The sequence below is a fragment of the Macaca thibetana genome, chromosome 9 (assembly GCF_024542745.1).
Source record: "Macaca thibetana thibetana isolate TM-01 chromosome 9, ASM2454274v1, whole genome shotgun sequence".
Taxonomy (NCBI): Eukaryota; Metazoa; Chordata; class Mammalia; order Primates; family Cercopithecidae; genus Macaca; species Macaca thibetana.
The window spans coordinates 53,375,998-53,396,790 of NC_065586.1; the positions used below are offsets into that span (position 1 = coordinate 53,375,998).

At 51.0% G+C, this 20,793-nt stretch overlaps 2 protein-coding genes across 2 annotated transcripts in view; both read right to left on the minus strand.

Moving 5' to 3' along the window:
• Positions 1 to 11,095, minus strand: part of TSPAN14 (tetraspanin 14) — a 65,470-nt gene extending 54,375 nt beyond the window's left edge. Inside the window, exon 1 of the mRNA XM_050803521.1 lies at positions 10,885 to 11,095. The gene's annotated coding sequence lies outside the window, so the exon portion shown is untranslated. The remainder of the gene's footprint in view (positions 1 to 10,884) is intronic.
• Positions 8,185 to 20,793, minus strand: part of PLAC9 (placenta associated 9) — a 325,463-nt gene continuing 312,854 nt past the window's right edge. Inside the window, exon 3 of the mRNA XM_050803569.1 lies at positions 8,185 to 9,182. Within this exon, the coding sequence (XP_050659526.1) occupies positions 9,105 to 9,182 (78 nt within the window). The 3' untranslated portion in view covers positions 8,185 to 9,104. The remainder of the gene's footprint in view (positions 9,183 to 20,793) is intronic.

Here is a 20,793-nt window from a genome sequence, read left to right on the forward strand (position 1 = left end):
TTGAGAAGGGCGAAGGGGGATCTTGACAGAGGCAGAAACTAGAATCTGAGAACACATCATGGGCCTTGGAGTGGCTCAAGGCTCTCTGCAAATGGACCTCTATTAAGCATAATGGGCTCCTGCTACCAGCAACAATAGCTGCACTGACCACTCCCTCTCCCCCTCGCCTCCTTTTCTAGTCCCCTCCCACCACACCCCCCAAAAAAAACCTACAATGGGAAACAGCAGGAATCAGGGCAGAGCCCCTGAATAGCTCCACTGTGAGGCCCCAGGTCCCGCCTCCTCAACCCCACAGGTCAGCCCGCACTGCCACCAGGCCACAATAGAAACCTCTGTGCTATCAAGGACCCAGGCCCAGACAACGAGCTGCACATGGGAAGCTCTGGCCTTCTCACAGGGACTGCATGTAACTGCAATGGTGAGAAGTTCTCTGACTAGAAGGGTGGGAGAGCCATGGCAGGGACACAGATCTCAAACCCACCAGGTCAGGGTCTATTTAGGAGGACTATCTGCCAGCCAGCCCTAAAATCTCCCTGCTTCCCACCCTGCCCTGGCATGGGGCAGTGAGAGCCACACAGGGAAACAACCAGAGAGCTCCCAACACGGAGTGGGCGCCTCCAACATGCCCTCACGACTGTTCCTCCTTCCCTGCTCATCCCAGGAAGAACCATACCCCGTTTCTGTTCTGAAAGGAAGCGCCTGCTCAAAACATAAAACCCATCTATTATTTTCACCAGGTGCCCTTTACACAGGCTTTTAAAATCACAGGGTGGCAATCAGGCCCAATGTGGCCTGAACAGAGAGGTCTGCAGAGCAACGAAAGGCCAAGGGAGACCAGAGCAAGGGGCTGATCCTCACACCAACCCCTGACACTGCGGGAAAATCTGCTCCTCTAAAAGCTGACGCCAGCTCCAGCTTGTTGCAACCAAGGCTCCCCCTTCGCACCCTACACAGGTCCTGCAAAGTCCTGAGGCCGCTGGAACCCACTATGAGAAGCCTGCTCCCCCACCCTACACCCCAGCTTGCTCTGGCTGACTCCTCACACTTTTGGGGGCACAGGCAGCATGACCCACAGGGCCAGCCAAGGGCTGTAAATATGGAGCTTATGGGGACAGGCTGGCCAAACTGAACCAAAGACGGACCTGGGTGGGAACCAACACGCTGGCACCCCTCATGCCTTCCCAGTAGTTTCTCCAGCTCTTGTCTCTGTAGAAGGCCAAGATCCCTCCAAAATAAAACTTCGTAAACTTTCATTCCCCCTTTCGGAATCAAAGCTGCATGTTTCTTTTCCTTTTACACACCTAATGCAGTAACTCCACATCTAGTCATTTCCACTACAGACCTAGAGCATGCATAAGACACTCCTGCAGCTTAGCCTATAGAAACAAAATACTGAAAGAAACCTCAAAATCCATCAATAGGGGGCTGGTAAAGTGAGTCATCATTCACTGTACAGCAGAATCATGCACTGCTGTTAAAAAGAATGGACTAAACTATGTGCTAAAATGGAACAATCCTGGGATAAATTTTTAGAGTAAAAATCAGGAAGTGCAAAACAGCGTAATTAGTTTACCACTGGGGTAATAAACAAGAGAGGAATACGGACACGCTTGACTAGGCACTGAACATCTGGTGACAGGGGCCTCAGAGGAGTAGAACTGAAGGGGTCAGGGATAGAAATAGGAGTTTTCACTGTGTATCTTTGTTATGTGTTTTTCATCATGTATACATTTTTGTAAATAAAAATGTTAAACCTAAATAAATATTTAAAACACCTAAAGTTTGTGGCTGGACACACAATTTTACCTGTAGCTGTCTGAGGGCAGCTTCTGGTGTTTCCCTAGAACAAGGCAGAGTTAACAGGGAGGGGGAAGGAATCAAGGGGAAGGAGGGGGTCAGGCAGTGGCAGCCTCAGGAATAAAGACTCACCAACTCACTTAAGACTCCACCCCAAGTCCCGAAATAGAAAGTTTTCCTAAGAAGAGCAAGAGCAGATTCTGACAAAGCCACAAAAGAAACCGGACCATCTGCTGCCAAACCCACTTTGTGATAAAACTGTAAGACCCTAAGGTCCAGGCAATGTACGCAATGCAGGAGAGGGGGCTGAAACCCAGGCATCCCAGGCCTCCACAGGGACCCTTCTCTGAGCCCCTCCCTACTCAGTCATCAGTGGAGCTCGAGGTCCTAGTGCTATGAACAACATCCCAGTTTCAGCAACTAAAGAAAGCTATTTCAACAGATTTCTAGGCCTGGCCCAATTCCAAGGACAGGCTAAAAACAGTTTCTCCAAAATCCCAGCTCAAAATCCCATTCCCTAAGCACTAAACTCCATGTACCTTCCAGGAAACGGAAGCTGCAAAATGGAGCTATGAGATGCACTTGTAGATTTATTCCTCACTAAAGGGATACATATATGTTGTTTAAAAGCTTCCTTTAACTGACGTGTCAATAAATACTCTGCACTCAGAAGCACTGATATACTTCCTCCAAGTGATTCTTCCCCCTAAGGAACAATACAAAAACCATTCCAGCTTTTCCTGCTGCTGAGGGGAATGACACAATGACCATTAGAACCTGGACCGGCCAGACCATTTGAGTGAGAGATGTGGAAGGCAGGGAGTGGTTCACAAACAGAACTCCATCTGTGTAGAATAACTCCCCCACCTCACCCCACCCCATCACATCACATCCCATCACATCCCATCCCACCCCACTGCCACCCCCTAGGCCACCAGAGCAGACAGAAATAAACACCTCCTAATGACCTCAAGCTCAAAGACTGTCCAGACCACAGGGAAAGAAGGCCAGAGAAGGGGAATGGGTATATTTGGTTCCCCTTACAGAATAAGATGCTTTCTGAAGACTGCTACATATGTTCAACAAGTAGCCCCTGAATTAAGAAGCACAAGTGAAGTGCCCAGGAGTTTGACACCAGCCTAGGCAACACAGCAAGATCCAACCTCTACAAAAAATTTTTTAAAATTAGCTGGGTATAGGCTGAGGCAGGAGAATGGCATAAACCCGGGAGGCGGAGCTTGCAGTGAGCTGAGATCCGGCCACTATACTCCAGCCTCGGTGACAGAGCGAGACTCCGTCTCAAAAAAAAAAAAAAAAAAAAAAAAATTAACTGGGTGTGGTACTGCATGCCTGTGGTCCCTGCTACTCAGGAGGCTGAGGCGGGAGGATCACTTGATCACTTGAGCCAGGAAGGTGGAAGCTGCAGTTGTGATAGGGCACTGCACTCCAGCCTGGGCAACAGAGTGAGACCCTGTCTCAAGAAAAAAAAAAAAAGGGCACAAATGAGATCTCACAACAGTGAGAATCACACTGGCACTTGAAGCCCTCATATCTCATTCTGCTCCTGTCTGTGGCTCAATGTAAGCCCTCAGCAGGTCTTGCCTGTAATCGCACAATCCTCTGTGAAACCAAGACCAGCCCCTCTCCGTCTTTCTGCAGGAGTGAGCAGAGCCCACCCCAGGCACTAATCCTCAACACACCAAATCCTGGCACCTGCCTTTGCCACCTCATCGATCATGCCATAGAGGGGAGTGTCAGGGCTACCCTATGCCAGAGGAGCCCTCAACTAAACCTGCCCACCCCACCCCATCCTGGGCACATGCCACTTGCTCCTCTTTGCTTACACACTTAGCACCCCAGAGCCCTTGGGAATGAATCCCCCACCACTACCACCAACTTTGATTTTGGCATGCCCCCCTCAAAAACCTATCCACGTTTATCACTTGTATTTTACAGGAAGCTACTAGAGTAACAAAACACAATGATTGTGGCAGGCAGGATGGCTGCAGAGAGCAGGGTTCAGTCACCACCACTGCTCTGCTGCAAGGGTGGAAGCTGGCCACAGAGCCTCTTGGAAGGAGGGAAGGCCCCATCCACAGCTGACTGGTTTTCCTTACTACAGCAAGAGCCTGGTTCCTGAAAAGCTGACTGTTGAGACAAGATCAGCCTCAAGAAAAGGAGGCAGGCCACACAAGGTCACCTGTGCAGGGGGGGCTGGAGGGAGCCGGCCCTCAAGAGAGGCAGAGTCTGATCAAGCAGAGAGGAGGGCCAGAGAGAAAAGGAGGAGCCTCACTCATGAAGGAGGAACAAGGTAGGCTGGATGCAGGGACCTGAAGGCCTCAGACAGAAGGAAGCTGGTGAAGCTCCCATGGCCAAAATGCCCAGGAGCTCTGGCTAGAAGGCCCCAGGAGTATGCAGTCCAGGCAAGAGGAAGAGATCCCCCACAGCACCTCCCTCTGCCCAGCTCAGACAAATGGGACAGTCAATTCCCAGGCTGATGGAGGCAGGAGAGAGAACCACAAAGTTGTCAGACTGGTTTGTCCAGGACAGGGAGAACAGGAAACACAAACTGCAGCAGGAGCTCAGTTTCAGGGGGCAAAAAAAAAAAAAAAAAAAATGGCTGAATAAAATGGCTATGGTCTGACAGCCAACAGATTTGGTAATAGAAGGCTAGCGGGGGATAGCTGTTATAAGCAGCAAAATTGGTGGGTTGTAGGGAAATGAGGACCCAGGTCCATGCGATTTCCTGGGTGCAGAGGGGAAATCCAGCAGGCCAAGAGCAAGGGAGCCAAGGGACAAGGGGCTAGCAGATGCTGAAAAGGACCAAGGTTTCTGGAAAAAAAGAGAGTGACACAAGAAGGAACACCTACAAGGAGAGAAACCTGTGCCCTATTCTTGCACTGGCCCAAGTTCAGGACCACTCACACCTGTCTCCTGAGGGACAGGCCAGTGCAAGAAGAATGGACAGGACACTGCCAGCCACAGGATACTGACAGAGATTCTGTCCCTGACCAAACTTTATTTCTCTGAGCCCTCTGCTCACCTGGTCCTGACCTAGGGCTCCTAGCTCCATTCTGTCAGAGCCTAGTTTTAGCAAAAATCCTGTTAACCAGAATCCCCCACCCTCAATATCTAATCACCCTGGATATCTGATCGTATTTCTCATCCTCTGCTATCTCCCAGGTAAAACCTGATCACCCTGGCCTGCTTGCAACAAGAATTCAGTTAGCTAAGTTTAGTAAAAATTTCCCTACCCTCTTAAAAATGTTCAGGAGGCCCCACACTCCGCTCCTTGGCTGTAAGTTCCCACTTTTCTTTGTTGTATTTGAAGTTGGCCCACTCTCTCTCCCCTACTGCAAAATCCCATTGCCATAATCCCTACACCTATTGCAAGTCGTAAATACAGACTACCTTACCAGTTTAACAAGCGTCAGAGTAAGTTTTTCTTTAACCAGCTCCCTAAGTCTTCCCGGACCCATTGCTCCCACCCCTCACTCAGAGTGTATAAACTACTTGGTCTGGGGTTGTGGCTGACCTCCCCTACCAAGCCCCAAAAAAGACCCTGTCTGCCTGGCCCAGGGACACAGGAGAGGACCCTGAGCACAGCTGGCAGGCACCCAGATTGGGGACAGACACACTCCTACTGCTGAGAGTCCCACAGCATCCCCAGGATCACCACTCAGACCTCGGGGTACAAACAAAAGTGATTCGGGAGAGACACATTTCCTTCCACTGCTCTGGGGCCTCTCTCCTGGATGTTACGGCTACGAACTCCTCTCAAGGCCGTGGAGTGTATAGGAGCACAGGCCTCAACAGCTGGGACACATAGTCAGGCAGGAAAAACCCAGAGAAGGTTCACTAGCCCCTTGTTCCGGTCCCTCCCCAAACCTTATCCATGCAGGACAGCCCAACTCCAGCTCTCCCAAATGCCAGGAAACCACAAAGACTCTGAGGCAGCACCAGGAGCTCACCTCTTACCAGAATCCCAGAAGCCACTTTAGAGACAACTGCCCCAGCTCTCAGGCTCCCAGCTCAGGCCAGCACAGCCTAAGGAGGGAGGAGTCAGTTCCTCCAGCTATCTAGCTGAAAGGCACAGGCTCCAGGCCTTCTCCCTGGCTGCTCAGTTGGGAGGCAGAACAGACCGCAAGGGGTGAAGAGTTTCAACCCCAGCCTGCCCAGGCCCACTTAAGCTCTGGTCTCCAGGCCTGGCCTGCTGCCTCCTAAAAGAAAACCACAGCCCCACCCAACCCTACCCAACCCCACCAAGCCCAAGAGTGGAGGAAGTGGGGTTTCCAGAATCAGCTGCTGGTGAGCACTTGCTGAGTGCCACCAGAGATGGCAGCTGTCTCACACCAGTGTCAGGCCTAACTCAGGGGCTTTGGATCTTGTTTCTCAGTGTGCTCATGCTTCACTGCAACCCAGTGATAGGAAAGGCAGCCTGGATTCTTCTCACTTTACAGATGAGAAAATTTGATAACTTTTTTTTTCCAGGAAGAAAAAAAAAAAAATCAAAGACTTGTGTAGGTCACTCAACTAGAAAGTAGATGCAACTTGAAAGCTTGCCTCACCATCATCCATTCATCTTCACATCTCCACGTTTAATCGGCAGAGGCACTGGACACTGCCTCCCTGCCAGGGCCTGCGCTCTACCAACATGGCCACTTGCCCTGTCTAAACCAAAAGCATACGCAGTTAAGGGAGAAAATGGATGTGGAGATGCTATGAATAACCTCCCTGATTCACAGTTAGAGAGGACACTGCTATAATGGAAGATAAGCAAACTGAAACGCTGGCATTCACCTAGACCAAAGGCTATCAAAACTTCACTCTACGCAGCAACCTGGGTACTCTGATGGCCTGCCAAGAGTGGGACCACTGCTGGAGACCACCACCACCTCTCACTCCACTAGTAGAAAAACGGAGGCCCTGGAAAAGGTGGAAATATGCCTAAGGAGAGTGAGTTAATCATGAGGCGGAAGAACCTGAGGCCTTACCACTTCCAACAGTGTCTGCTAGCCCCGAGGGAAATCACCAGAGACCAAGCAGGTGACCAGGCACAAAATCAAGGGCCACAGTGTGAATGACTCCTTAAAATCCTGCTAAGGTGGCCTGAGGGGGAAAACGTAACTAACAGAGGGTTCCTACTCCCTTCTACAGACCAGGGATCTGGCCCCACACTCAATCCCATCCCCAGTGGGAGTCCACCTTCAGTCACCTCACCACCACTGCTTTCCACACCCCTACGACTGCAAGCTCAATCCCTGAATCAGGACCAGGCCTGCCTGGGTAGCGCTACCTGCTCCTGCTTCTAGGAAAGGTGGCTGCCCCTACAGGCTACATCCAGATAGGGGATGGAACATGCAAAATGTCCAAGGACTGACAAGGCAGGGCAGAGACAGGCAGCAGGAGCCTAATCCCCTTCCCATAGGCATCTTAAAGGCCACCAGGACTCAATGGCAGGAAACAGGGATCATCATGCTCTCTGTCCCTCTGTCCAAGCCACCAGGAGTGTTCCCACTAATCACTATGGGTCCCCCCAGTGAGGACAACATAAAGAAGATAAATGAATATGCAGTGTGAACAAGAAATAAACCTCTGTTGCTTTAAGCCTCTGAGACTTGGGGATTGCTGTTACCACAGCAAACCGTGATCTATCCAGACAGACACAGGCAGTGACTCACCAATCTTCTGCATGTGGCAGTGTTGGTCTTCCCATTCCCTGGCCTGAGGGAGACAGAAGCTACATCGCCAACCAGCAGGGGTTCTGGGGTACCTGCTATGTGCCCAGGCTGTGCTGGACAGATGAGATGTGTTCAGAGGCAGGGACACAAGGGCACCTTCACTGAAAACACTCATTAGTTCCACTGTGGGCCAGGATTGTTCGGTATATGAATCTATTTTAATCACCTCTGAGAGGAACATATTGTCTAAATTAGAAATGAGAAAACCTGGCCAGGCATGGTGGCTCACACCTGTAATCCCAGCACTTTGGGAGGCCGAGGCAGGCAGATTACTTGAGGTCAGGAGTTTGAGATCAGCCTGGCCAACATGGTGAAACCCCCTCTCTACTAAAAATACAAAAATTAGCTGGGTGTGGTGGCGCACACCTGTAGTCCAGCTACTTGGGAGGCTGAGGCAGGAGAATCACTTGAACCCAGAAGGTGGAGGTTGCAGTGAGCTGAGATCACACAACTGCACTCCAGCCTGGCCGATAGAGTGAGACTCCATATCAAAAAAAAAAAAAAAAAAAAAGAAAGAAAGAAATGAGAAAAGCCAGCTCATATTGAGACCTCAAGCAAGTTACTCTGTGACCTCTCGGGACCACAGTTTCCTCATCTGTAAAATGGAGCTGTTGACATCACGGTTGTTTTGTTTTTTCTTTCTTTCTTTCTTTCTTTTTTTTTTTTTTGAGAGGGAGTTTTGCTCTTATTGCCCAGACTGGAGTGCAACGTCGCGATCTTGGCTCACTGCAACCTCCACCTCCCGGATTCAAGCAATTCTGCTGCCTCAGCCTCCCAAGTAACTGGGATTACAGGCATGTGCCACCACGCCCAGCTAATTTTGTATTTTTCGTAGAGACAGGGTTTCACTATGTTGGTCAGGCTGGTCTCGAACTCCTGACCTCAGGTGATCCACCCACCAAGGCCTCCCAAAGTGCTGGGATTACAGGCACGAGCCATTGCGCCCGGCCATCACAGTTGTTTTCAAGGATTAAATGAGTTATTACAAGTCAAGCTTCTAGGGTGTAAGTCTCAATAAACTCACTATTAGTATCACTATGAAACCTTCCACATAACTGCTATAATCTTGTCCTTCACTAGATTGTAAACCATCAAAGTTTTCCCAGGCCTGGTACAATGCCACTTTACAGGCACTGCCAAAACGAATTCTACCTCAGTTGAAGTTAAATGGGTCAAATTCCTGAGCACATGGTGGCCTAGAGTGTGGCCTCAGGAAATAGTTCCAGAACCCAGGGAAGGTCACTTCACTGCCACTGCAACCTTCAGGGCAGGGCCATCTCCTCTCCCACTTCATCCTGCCACTTTCCACATGGGAAGGACCCTCACCAGTCCTCAGAGACTAGCACAGCTGCCCAGCTGGTGAAGGGGGACACTTCCCTGGGCACCCAACCATTCTGCAGCTCCATGCCCTTTCTTCCTGGGGCAGCCACAAACCTTCAGAAGCACCCATGGACTCAGACCCCCGTCTCCCTGAATGATTCTGCTGTGCTGAGATCAAGCTCAGATCAATAAACACTACTGAGCACTGATGCCACGTCCAGCCTGGGTTCTAAGACCACACCAAGTTTACAGCTGGTGAGGGACTTTCCAGACTTGGAATAGTGCCTGCAACAATGCCTCGCACCCCACAGAAATCTCAACCATGCTTTGTTAAGTAAACTGAGGATGACATTAGGTGGTCCAAGCAGTGGAGTTCAGAGATGCGGGGATGGACATACCCAGAAAGTCTCCAACTGAAGTTGGGGTGCAACACAATGAGAAGCAAGGGGAAAATACATCTGGTGGCCCTGGGTTTCCAGGGCCTGTCACTAACGTTAGGGATCGGGGTGGGATGGGATCGGACTACATGTGGTGGCTCACACCTGTAATCCCTGTGCTTTGGGAGGCTGAGGTGGGAGGTTCTCTTGAGCCCAGCAATTTGAGGCTACGATCACACCGGCAGCTAAGGGGATAGAAAGGCATACAGGGCCATGATGGTGGAGTCTGGGCTTCATTCTGGGGGTGCCAGGGCCCAGGAAGATCCCTGGAAGGAAGGCCGCCCCCACCAACCACTTGGCTGGCTTAAATGTGGCAAGGACATAGGGCTGCTCCGATGGCCTGTCCCCAGGTTTCCCTTCACAAATTGAGAAGGGTAGCCGGAGCACTCAGCAGGCACTAACTGCTTCCAGACTTCAAGGTCAAGGGGCGAGGGGAAGGCTACTTTTGAGGATTTGGCAGGCCACTCTCTCACTAGCCCAAGAACAACCCCTTAAAGGAGGAGGATCCCCTGGAGAGCAGACCACTGCCAGGAGCACACCTGCAGAGGCTCCAATACTATGCTCTGCACTGCCGCTCAAGACCGCCTGACCTCGCGGATAGCCGCGCCAGGACACCCAAGGAGTGTGTGTGACACCGCCGCACTCACCACCGCTCCGCGCCCAGCACCAGGACAGTACCCGGGCCCACAACTTCCCCCGACTCCCCCTAGCACAGACCGCTTCTCGCCGGAGATCAACTTTAAGTCCCCAACACAAGTGCTCCAGCGGTCCGAGGGCCAAAGTCTCTCCACACACCCTCACACAGGCACTTCCTACCCACCCGCACCCCACCCCTGGGGGTGGAGGAGAAGCAGCAGCGGCCCGGGACCAGCACACTCCGCAGCCACAAACCTCACTCTACCAGAACTCCGGCTAGGTCAAGGGGTCAGGCTTTGCTCCCAAGCACAATCCCACACGACTAACGGGGAGAAGCTGGGTCACCGCCTACTCAAACTCCGGCCGCCCCAAACCCAAGCCGGGCAGAGTGGGACCCACGGCGGCGTGGCAGACTATCCACGACCACGGCGGGGCAGGGGGAAAGGGTGGCCCGCCCCGGCCTACGCCCACCCCCACCCCGGACCCGAGCTCCGGGGGACCGAAGGTGGGTGGCTGAGCCGAAAGGGGCACCCATCCCAGAGCTCGCTGCTGGGGACAAGAAGCAGAGCTCCGAGCAGCAGCGGCCGTCCAGACTTCCCGTCGCCCTCACCCCGCCCGGCCCGGGCGCGCACTCGCCGGGGCGCGCGGATGGGGCGACGGCTACCGAACCAGGAGTGCCGGCCCCGGGACCGCCGCGGCTCTCGTCCGCCGGGCGCCGGAGTTCGGCTCAGCCGGGTCCCGGCCGAGGCCTCCAACCTCTAGCAAGCGATCCTGGCAGACAAAGCCAGCACCGCCCGTGGGGCCGCTCCCGGGCAGGCGGGGAAGGAGGCTGAGGGGCCAAGCAGGGACCTGGGGAGCAGCCCTCGCCCCCGGAGGACGCTCGGGGAAGTCGGCCTCAGACAAAGAAGGGGGCAGGCCCCGACGCCCCAGCCGAGTCTCCGCGCTCTACTCACCCGCGCGCGGCGGCGGCAGCGGCGGCGCGGCCCGGCTCGGCCGAGGAAGTTAGAGCAAGTTCGGCAGCGCGGGGTGGGAGGGCGCGACTCGGGCCGTCCGAGCGGCGGGGGCGGGGCGCAGAGGGGCGGGGCCGGAGGCGAGGCGCCTGCCGGCTGCCGAGGAAGGGGCGCCGCTTCCCTGCGCCGCCCGGTGCGGCCCCGCGCGCTTGGGCCCGCCTTTGCCCCGCCCCGCCCCCGCCGGCTCGCCCCTCCCCCACCACGCCCCGCCTCCAGGCCCGCGCGGCACCGGGGACCGCGAGGCCGGTTCGCCGGCCCGCCCCTTTGTCCCGCTCTGGGCGGTGCCGGAGGCTCGAGGCGGCCAGGTTCCGCGCCCTCCGTGTGGATGTGCGGCGCAGGCCGGGCCTGGCCCGGGGCCGGGCACTTGTGGCCGCCGGGAGCTCTCTGAGCCGTTGCGCTGCGCAGACGCCGCTCTGGCCTTGTCAGAGCCGAACCTGGGAGAAGCACGAGCTGTGGGAGGCGGCGTCTCGAGGGATACACGGAATGACCGTGGAGAGCGGGCGAAGGATTAGGAAAATGGCTGTGGTGGAGATAAGAGGCGTTCCTGCCCGGCTTTGGAGCCTGGGGGCGGGGGTAGTCTTCAAAAGATGGAAGGGGAAATGGTTTTTATTTCTTTGTAAACCGAGAAGTAAGGACACTCTCCTTCTGGCCTTGGTGCTAAAAATACCAAGCTTTCTTTGGATCGTGGCTGAGATTTGTTCCTCACCTTTACGCTAAAGAGATGGCTGGGACGATTCTTGTAGGGTAGAGGGATTTCCAGGGACAGCCAGGGGCGGCTCCCCAGCCTCAGCCTCCCTACCTGTAGAATGAAGCATGCCACACTTTATTTCTTAAACTTATTCTGTGGCTGAGGGCCGAGTGGTCTGCTCTGTTGGGTAACACCAAACAGGGATCTATTAAAACTGGGCTAAGACTGGTTGCCCCATGCCAGTACAAGCAACCAACTGGTTAATTCCAATAGAAGGAGGAAATCTTGAGATGGAGACTATTCAGTCTGTTCCCAGGTTTGTTTGGGTTTGGTTTTTTTTTTTTTTTTTTTTTTTGAGCAAAGGTATCGTTTTATCACCCAGGTTGGAGTGCAGTGGCATGGCGGTGGCTCACTGCAGCCTCGACCTCCCGCCTCAGCTTCCCAAGTAGCTGGGAGCACAGGTGCAGGCCACCACGTCTAGCTAATATTTTTATTTTAGCTAAATCAAAGAGATGAGATCTTGCTATGTTGCCAGTGATGGTCTCAAATTCCTGGGCTCAAGCAATCCTTCCACCTCTGCCTCCCAGAGTGCTGGAATTACAATCATGAGCCACTGTGCCTGGCTAATTTTGTTTGTTTAATTAAGGGGGATGCAACCTGTCTGTGACACCCCAGGCAGCTCAGGAACCTCCCTGGGAACCTGTCCGTTCATTCAGCAGATAGTGAGTGCTTGATTGAGTGCCTGATATATGCCAGGCCCTGTGTGCATGGTGGGATACTTCAGTGAACAAGACAGCTGAGGCCTTTTGCCCGATAAAGTTAATTTTTAATGGAGAAGACAAATACATAATTACAAGTTGAAGTAAAAGGCTGGGACAAAAACAAGGGGCTAGAATAGAGAATAAAAGCTACCTAAGATGAAGCAGTCAGAGAAAGTGAGGAGGTGATGCTGAACTTGAAGTCAAGAGTGAGGAGTTAGCCTTGGGAAAAGTTGGGCAGAGACATTCCTCGCTGAGAGCAGTAGGTGCCTTTTCAGGGTAAGTTCTGCATGGGTCAAGGAGCTGAAAGAAGATCAGTGTAGCTGAAGTTTCAAGCCTAGGGGAAGAGGCCCAGGATGGAGTGGGAAGGTGGGCGGGGGCCAGAGCATGCAGGGCCTGTGGGCTGTGTCAAAGAATGGAGACTTTGTTGAGCCTTGGAAGGGTTTTATGCAGAACACTAACATGTTCTGATTTAAGGCTGTGTGTGGGTGTCAGGCAAAAATAAAAGCAGGGAGCCAATTAGGCTTGCCACAATCCAGGCCAAAGATGATGGTGGTTTGAACCAAAGTGGTGGTCATGCTAAGATGAGTAGTTGAGAGATGCTATTTTGGACTTAACAGGACACATTGATAGGAAGGACATGGGGGCAGGAAATGGAGAAACCAAAGATAACTCAAGTTTCTGGCTAGAGTAAGTGGGTGGACAGTGCTTCATTTATTGGATCAAAAAGCAGCAACCACATCTCGGAGTTACATCAGGAATCCTGTTCAAGCCACATGGAGCTTAAGATGCCTGTTAGAGATCCAGTGGAGTTATCTCATCACTAGGAGCTCAGAAGAGAGGCCAGGGCTGGAAAGGGGCTTTGGGATACATCAGCATAAAGATGCTCAAGGTCATGGGATCTGAGAAGGACACACAGGGTGAGGTGGTAGATGCAGAAGAGGAGAGAGTTCAGGAGGGACCCAGGGGAACCAAAGCAGGCAAGAAGACTGAAAAAGAGGCTGGAGGAGGGGGGCAGAAGGAGAATCAGGAGAGCGCTGTATCCTAGAGACTGAGAAAATGTTTCCAGAAAGCAATTGTCAGCTGTCTTAGATACTGCTTAGAGATCAGATAAGATGAGGACTGAGGCCTGTTGGCTCTGGCAACATGAAGGCAGTTGATGAACATGATAAGGGCGGTGTTCCTGGAGTAGTGGAAGCCAGGCTGTGGTAGAACTACCATGTTTGCACAACTTGTCTAACAGGGAATGGAGAACTGGGAGGGATCTAGAAAGGATATAGAAGCCTAGGATGCTTTGGTAGAGATTGCTAGATGCCCCTAGTAGTAATTCTCTCTTCCCTTCATGATAGAATTTCCAATTCTGTCTGGCCACATGGCTTTCCAGAATAAAGGCAAGTTTCTCAGCCTCCCTTGCAGCTACACTTCATTCCACCTAATAGGAAGTAAGTGTAGAAGTCCATGTGCAAATTCAAAACTGGCTTTAAAGGGAAGTCATGTGCTTTACTCTTTCCTGCCCGGTAGGATATATTGATAGCTGAAGCTCAAGCATCCATATTGGATCTTAAGTGGAAGCCAAAGTGTTGAGGATGTTGGTGGAAGTGAGAATAAATGTGGATCCTAATGTGTAGGGAGCCAGCACACATTTGGACTGCCTACCTCTTGACTTTCTTTATGGGAGAAGGACATTTCTGTCTTGTTTAATCCTCTATTTTACGGCACATGTAGCCACATCTGTTTCTAACATTTGTTAGCATAAAGAGGGGTTCGTTAAAATATGGGAGTCGGCCGGGCACGGTGGCTCAAGCCTGTAATCCCAGCACTTTGGGAGGCCGAGACGGGCGGATCACGAGGTCAGGAGATCGAGACCATCCTGGCTAACCCGGTGAAACCCCGTCTCTACTAAAAAGTATAAAAAACTAGCCGGGCGAGGTGGTGGGCACCTGTAGTCCCAGCTACTCAGGAGGCTGAGGCAGGAGAATGGCATAAACCCAGGAGGCAGAGCTTGCAGTGAGCTGAGATCCGGCCACTGCACTCCAGCCTGGGCGACAGAGCAAGACTCCGTCTCAAAAAAAAATATATATATATATATATATGGGAGTCACTGAAGCAGGCTTGCACAGTGATAGGAATGATCTAAGAAGAAGGCAGGGGCCATGATAGGAAGAGCAGATGAAAGGAGATAGGGTATGGGCACTAATGAGGGTCACCTCCTACAGAGGGACACCTCCACCGTTGTTAAGGAGAGTAGTGTGGAGGCTGAGAGGAGGTTTCTAGTAAAGGCTGGGATTGGGAAGATGATTACTCACACCTGGTGATTTCTGCTTAATCCTGGATGTGCAGGAGGTCATGAGCTAGAACAAGGAGGAAGGAGATGGGGAAGCCAGCTTTGCAAACCATGGACTGAGTGGTTTTGGAGATCTTGCTGGCCCGAGCAGCGTCTGGGAGACGTGTCCTTTCTGGAACAGTTGGCCACACTGCTGCAGGCTATGAAAAGTGTGGTGGAAGTACCCACAAAGCCAGCATGGCCATCCCTGCCATGCCCCAGACAGTCACATCTGACACTCACCTGCCATTCCCAGCTGCAGCAGAGACCCACAAAGCTTTATCTGACCCATTCTTTTTTTTTTTTTTTCTTTTGAGATGGAGTCTCACTCTGTCACCCAGGCTGGAGTGCAATGGCGTGGGCTCACTGCAACCTCTGCCTCCTGGATTCATGGGACTACAGGCACGTGCCACCACATCCTGCTAATTTTTGTATTTTTACTAGAGATGGGGTTTCACTATGTTGGCCAGGCTGGTCTTGAACTCCTGACCTCGTGATCTGCCCACGTTGGCCTCCCAAAGTGTTGGGATTACAGGCGTGAGCCACTACGCCCAGCCTATCTGACCCATTCTTACAGCAACATGGAGTGGCTTGAGAGAGCCTCAGAGAGTCAAACTGCAAAACAGGTCTATTGTATTCTCCTTTATTAAAAAATAAAAAGAATTCAATATAGACAGCCCCAACTCATAAAAGGGTTGTATTGTAACCAGTGGTTTACTTTCCTGGCTAGCACCTAGAACCATAATTGCCAAGCATATAACTGAATGGTAGTGCAGACTGCAAGTCTAATGTACGGATTGTGGGAACAAAAAACAGTACAGGAGGCCGGGCGCGGTGGCTCACGCTTGTAATCCCAGCACTTTGGGAGGCCGAGGCGGGCGGATCACAAGGTCAGGAGATTGAGACCATCCTGGCTAACATGGTGAAACCCCGTCTCTACTAAAAATACAAAAAACTTAGCCGGGCGCGGTGGCGGGCGCCTGTAGTCCCAGCTACTCAGGAGGCTGAGGCAGGAGAATGGCATGATCCCGGGAGGCGGAGCTTGCAGTGAGCCGAGATAGTGCCACTGCACTCCAGCCAGGGGGACAGAGCAAGACTCCGTCTCAAAAAAAATAAAAAAAAAAAAAAAAAAAAAAAAAACAGTACAGGAAGGAGGAAAAGAAAGAAGCTGAGAGTTTTTCTTCTTTTTTCCGGACCTGACGCTGCCACAGATAAAATTTTAAGTGGAAGAGCTTGCCCTTTGTCTTCCCCTGACTTCTTCCATAGCCCTCTTGTGTCGGTCCCCAGTGCTGCACTCTGCAGCTTCTGTGTGTGTTTACAGGTCAGTGGTCAGGTCAGGGTGAGATTGAACAGAAGAGGGAGTTGGTTTCCAAGCTCTCCTAGTTCTCAACATCTTGATCTTGAGCAAACCACTCTACATTCCTGAGCCCTGCTGTTCTTATCTGTAAAGTCAAGGTAATACTAAAACCCACCTCACAAGCTTGTAATAAAAATCCAAAGAGATAAAGTTTGTAAAACTTCGAAAAATACCGGGTAAGCTGTAAAGAACTCTGTTACCTGGGAAAGATGTCTTATTAGGACCAGACTACCAAGGATTAGTCGGGACATTTTGGTTGGAAATGAGAACCCCACTCAGACTAGCTTAGGTCATCAAAGGGGAGATACTGGAAGGAGCCTCAGATCGCTCGTAGAATTGAAAGAAGAACTTGAAACCAGAGTGACACTGAAAACTGGGGGCTGATCCTGACAGCATCCCAGACCAGGGGCCCCACCCTCTGCTTCTCATAGTTCTCAGAGTTTGCCATGTCAGGTATGTGACTGAGTAAGTCTACACTCTAAGTCGGTATGAACAAATCTCAGGAAAGGATCAGCCGGGCATGGTGGCTCATGCTTATAATCCCAGCACTTTGGGAGGCCGAAACGGGTGGATTACTTGAGGTCAGGAGTTTGAGACCAGCCTGGCCAAGATGGTGAAACCCCATCTCTACTAAAAGTAGGAAAATTAGCTGGGTGTGGTGGTGCATGCCTGTCGTCCCAGCTACTCAGGAGGCAGAGGTGAGAGAATCGCGCTTGAACAGGGAGATGGAGGTTGCCATGAGCTGAGATTGTGCCATTGCACTCCAGCCTGGGCGACAGAGGAAGACTCCGTCTCAAAAAAAAAAAAAAAGAAAAGGATCCTAACTGGGTCAGCTCTGGTCACATGTTCACTCCTGGACCCATTCTTACAGCACATGGAGTGGCTGGAGAGAGCCAAACAAACTTACACAACCAGTGTGGTGAGGGAGATGAGAGACCATAATTGGACTAGGTCTAGGTCATATGCCCATGTTTGTGATCAGTAGGGCAAGGCCCTATGCAGAAGAAGGGGGAGTGGTGTGTACAGGGCCAACATCATCATTTTTAGCAGTCTTGTATACCAAGTATTCCTTACGCCCTGGGCAGAATAGTGACATTGTTACATCTGTGCTTTAGAAAGATCCCTAAGGCTGCAGTGGGAAGGGAAGGTGGGAGGGAGCAAGATTGGAATAAAAAATGGTTAGGAAGGAAATGATGAGGAAATAGAAAGAGGTGGACAGAATCAAGATATATTTAGGAGCTAGAACTGAGAAGTGACTAATTGCATGGGAGAATAAGGAATAAAGAGACGTCATATTCTGGCTGCATGGGCAGTGGCGCTATTCACTGAGAAGGAACACAAGAGACCCTGTGTGGATGTATAATATGTTTGGTGAGAGGTGATGACTTAGACCTCTTCCATTTGAAGTGTTCCCCGGGTAGAGTGGAGAGGTGCAATTTGCTTCATGGAGTTAAGAGAGACAGCTAAGCAGAAGTTATCAATTTGGGAGTTGTATCCATTTGAAATTGTGTTTAGCTTTTCTAACAATAACCCAAGGCCAGGTGCAGTGGCTCACATCTGTTATCCCAACACTTTGAAAGGCTGAGGCAGGAGGATCACCTGAGCCCAGGAGTTTGAGACCAATCTGTGCAACATAGTAAGACCCCATCTCTTTAGGAAAAAAGAAAGAAAGAAAACAGAGAGAGAGGGGAAAAAGAGAAAAAGGGAAAGGAGGGAAAAGAGGGAGGGAGTGAGGGAGGGAGGAAGGAAGGAAGAAAGGGAGGGAGGGAGGGGAGAGAAAGAAAACAGCAACACAACTACATTGCCTTGACTACATTCAGCTTTCTTGCTGTAGTTGTAGGAAAAAACTGACACAACAAGAAGTCTAAAGGTAAGCAGAGCAAGGCTGGTCAGCAGCCCCACAATGTCATCAGGTCCCAACTCCTCTCTGTTGGTCTGTCTGGCTCTCTTTAAACAGGCAGAGTTGGCTTGTGGTCATACAATGGCTGCCCCAGCTCCAGCTTCCCACCCACATTCCAGACAGAAGAAAGAGCAAAAAGAATGAAGGAGTAACACCTAAAAGTTACCCAGAAATCTCCAGACTACTGCTTATGCCTCACTCGCTGAGTGCAGTCACATGACAAACCCTAACTCCAAAGGAGGTTGGGAAATGTCTAAAAAATTAACTCCTGTTTTAAAGAGAGAAGGGAGAATTGATATTGAGGAAGCAGCATGTGATAATGGAAACTGTCACAGTAGAGGAGATTACTTTGGGATGGGGAGATGAGAAGAGAAAAGGACCAAGGACAGAATCTTTGGAAAATCAGAGAGCAGAGGGACCAAAGAGATTGAGGGAGACTGTCCAGTGAGGTAGGAGGAAAACCAAGAGGGTGGAATGGAGGGAAGTCCAGGGGCAACAAGTGTTTCAAGAAGAGGGGAGTGGTCCCAGTTTCCAGGGCTGCAGAGGGCCAGTGAAACAAGGCTGAAGAGCAACCATGGGGTTGATAGCTTCAGAGAACTGTTTCAGTGAAGAATTGGGTCAAAGACAGTTAATAGTGGGCTGAACAGCAAATGGAAAATTAGAGAGAGGTTGTTAGCTGGAAGATGATGAGGATAAGCAGTTGGAGGAGGGTGTTTGTTTAAGAAAGGAGAGACTTGGGCCAGGCAAGATGGCTCATGCTTGTAATACCAGCACTTTGGGAGGCCCAGGTGGGAGAATCGCTTCAGCCCAGGAGTTCCAGGTGAGCCTGGGCAACATAGTGAAACCCTGTTTCTATGAAAAGAAAATAACAATTAAAAGGAGAGACTCAAATATGTTTAAATGATGAAGGGAGAAGGCAAGAGAAGAGGGGAGATAGGAGAGTCTGAAGGAAGAGAGAAAATGCTTGCTGGAGAAGGTGGGAAGGATTGGTGTTCAGACCAAGAGGAGAGAACCAAACTGGAGGACAGCAGGACCTTCACAGAGACAGGAGGCAGGAAGACAAGCTGGGTGAGGATTCAGATGTTTGTAGGTTTGGTGGGGCTTCCTGAGGGAAGAGGTCCACTTTCTCTGGAAGTAGACAGAATGGGCACCTGCTGAAGGTAAGTGGGTGTTGGGTGGAATCCAAGGATTTCAGAGAAACCTAGGAGAGAACGAGAAACACCTCTGAGCATGGGCAAGCAGGAATGTTTAGGGAAGGGTTGCAAGCCCAGCTGCAAATGGAGACCCAGAGTGAGAGTGACACACATCTCAGGTTACATGACCTTTTTCATCAGTACTCAGCAGCAGGGGTAAGTGCAAGTGCGGAGAGCACAGACAGCAGGATTGATCAAAATTTGAGGTTTGCCAGGAGAGCATGATAGAAAAACAATGGTGCAAAGGATTCAAGAAGGTTGGAGATAAAGCAGTTGAGGTGTTGTATCCTTAGTCTTGGCTACTAGGGGAGAGAAGTGACAGCTGGAGGGGCTAGTAGATAGGGGGAAAGAAGATGAGGCTGGGGCTGGAGAGCCCTCAGCATGTGAAGAAGGGAGATATGGTGCACAAGGCTGTGGTCAGACAGAGGTGTGTATTCATGGGACCAGGTGATGGAGATGGAAGAAATGGAGAAGTCAATGGCCCTGAGGGTGAGGAGGTCAGGACCAAGAGGCTAGTGGGAAGATGAGTCACTCCATCAGTATATGGCAGGACTTGAAGTGCAGGCAATGGCAGTGAGCTAGGTGCTAACATTTTGGTAGAACTTTTACTTCAAGCTCAGTTTTGCACTGGTGTTGCCTTTCTTGAAGAGGTCAGGGAGCCTTGGGGAAAATAGAACAGAAAGGAAATTTATTTCTTGGCCTGTCATTCAATACTTGGCCTGTTTGTTCCAGAACAATCTATTTTAAGGAATCTGCAAACTTCTAGGAGGCTCCTACTCTTATTTGCATCTATAGCCTCAGCCATGGGACCTCTGCCTGCCAGTGGTGTCCCCTGCAAACAGGACTAAGATTTGTGATAGGAGCCCATGTGTGAGGACAAGACACAGTGGAACACCCTTTAATGATGGCATCTAAGACTAAGCAGATGGTGATGACAAGGAGTCCCATCATCTCTCTGCCCTCAGTTGCCCATTTCATAAACTGAAGGTGGCAGAGAAAGAAAGGTGGTTCAGTAGGTGATATCCCATGGGCCTTTCAACCCTGTGTGTCAACCACACTGTAATGACTCCACATGGGAGAAGAAAGTTTTGCCAAAGAAGAAAACCCCAGATGTGACCAAATAAGACATCAAGGGAGGGAGCAGATCCTAGATGTTAAGAGCAAGTATAATACCAGGAATCGGACTGCCTGGGCTAAGTCCCAACTCTGCCCCTGAAAGCTGGGTCCACTCAGGGCGGAGAGCTGCTCACGTCTACCCAGGAAACTATGGGATCTATGCAGATGTCAAAGCCACTTGACAGCACAGAGTGTTCTTCTGGAATAATCTCATGCAAATTGACCTTCACAAAGCTCTGACTTAGTAACATAAATGTGGAAAGGGGGCTCAGAGGGAATTACCTAGCTGATAAGTGGTAGAAGCAGGACTGTCAGCTTTATGACCACACCTGAGTCCCCAGTCTGTCTCAATCTCACACCCAGATATTTGAGGGTCTGCTAAGGTCCTGGGACCTCTAGGCACAGACACTGGTAGGAGAGCCACTGAAAGTTCTCCCTACCACTATAAAGTAGAGGAGAGAGGCATACCTAGACTCATCTGACACAGAGTAGAGCACAGATGGATGCTGCAGACATC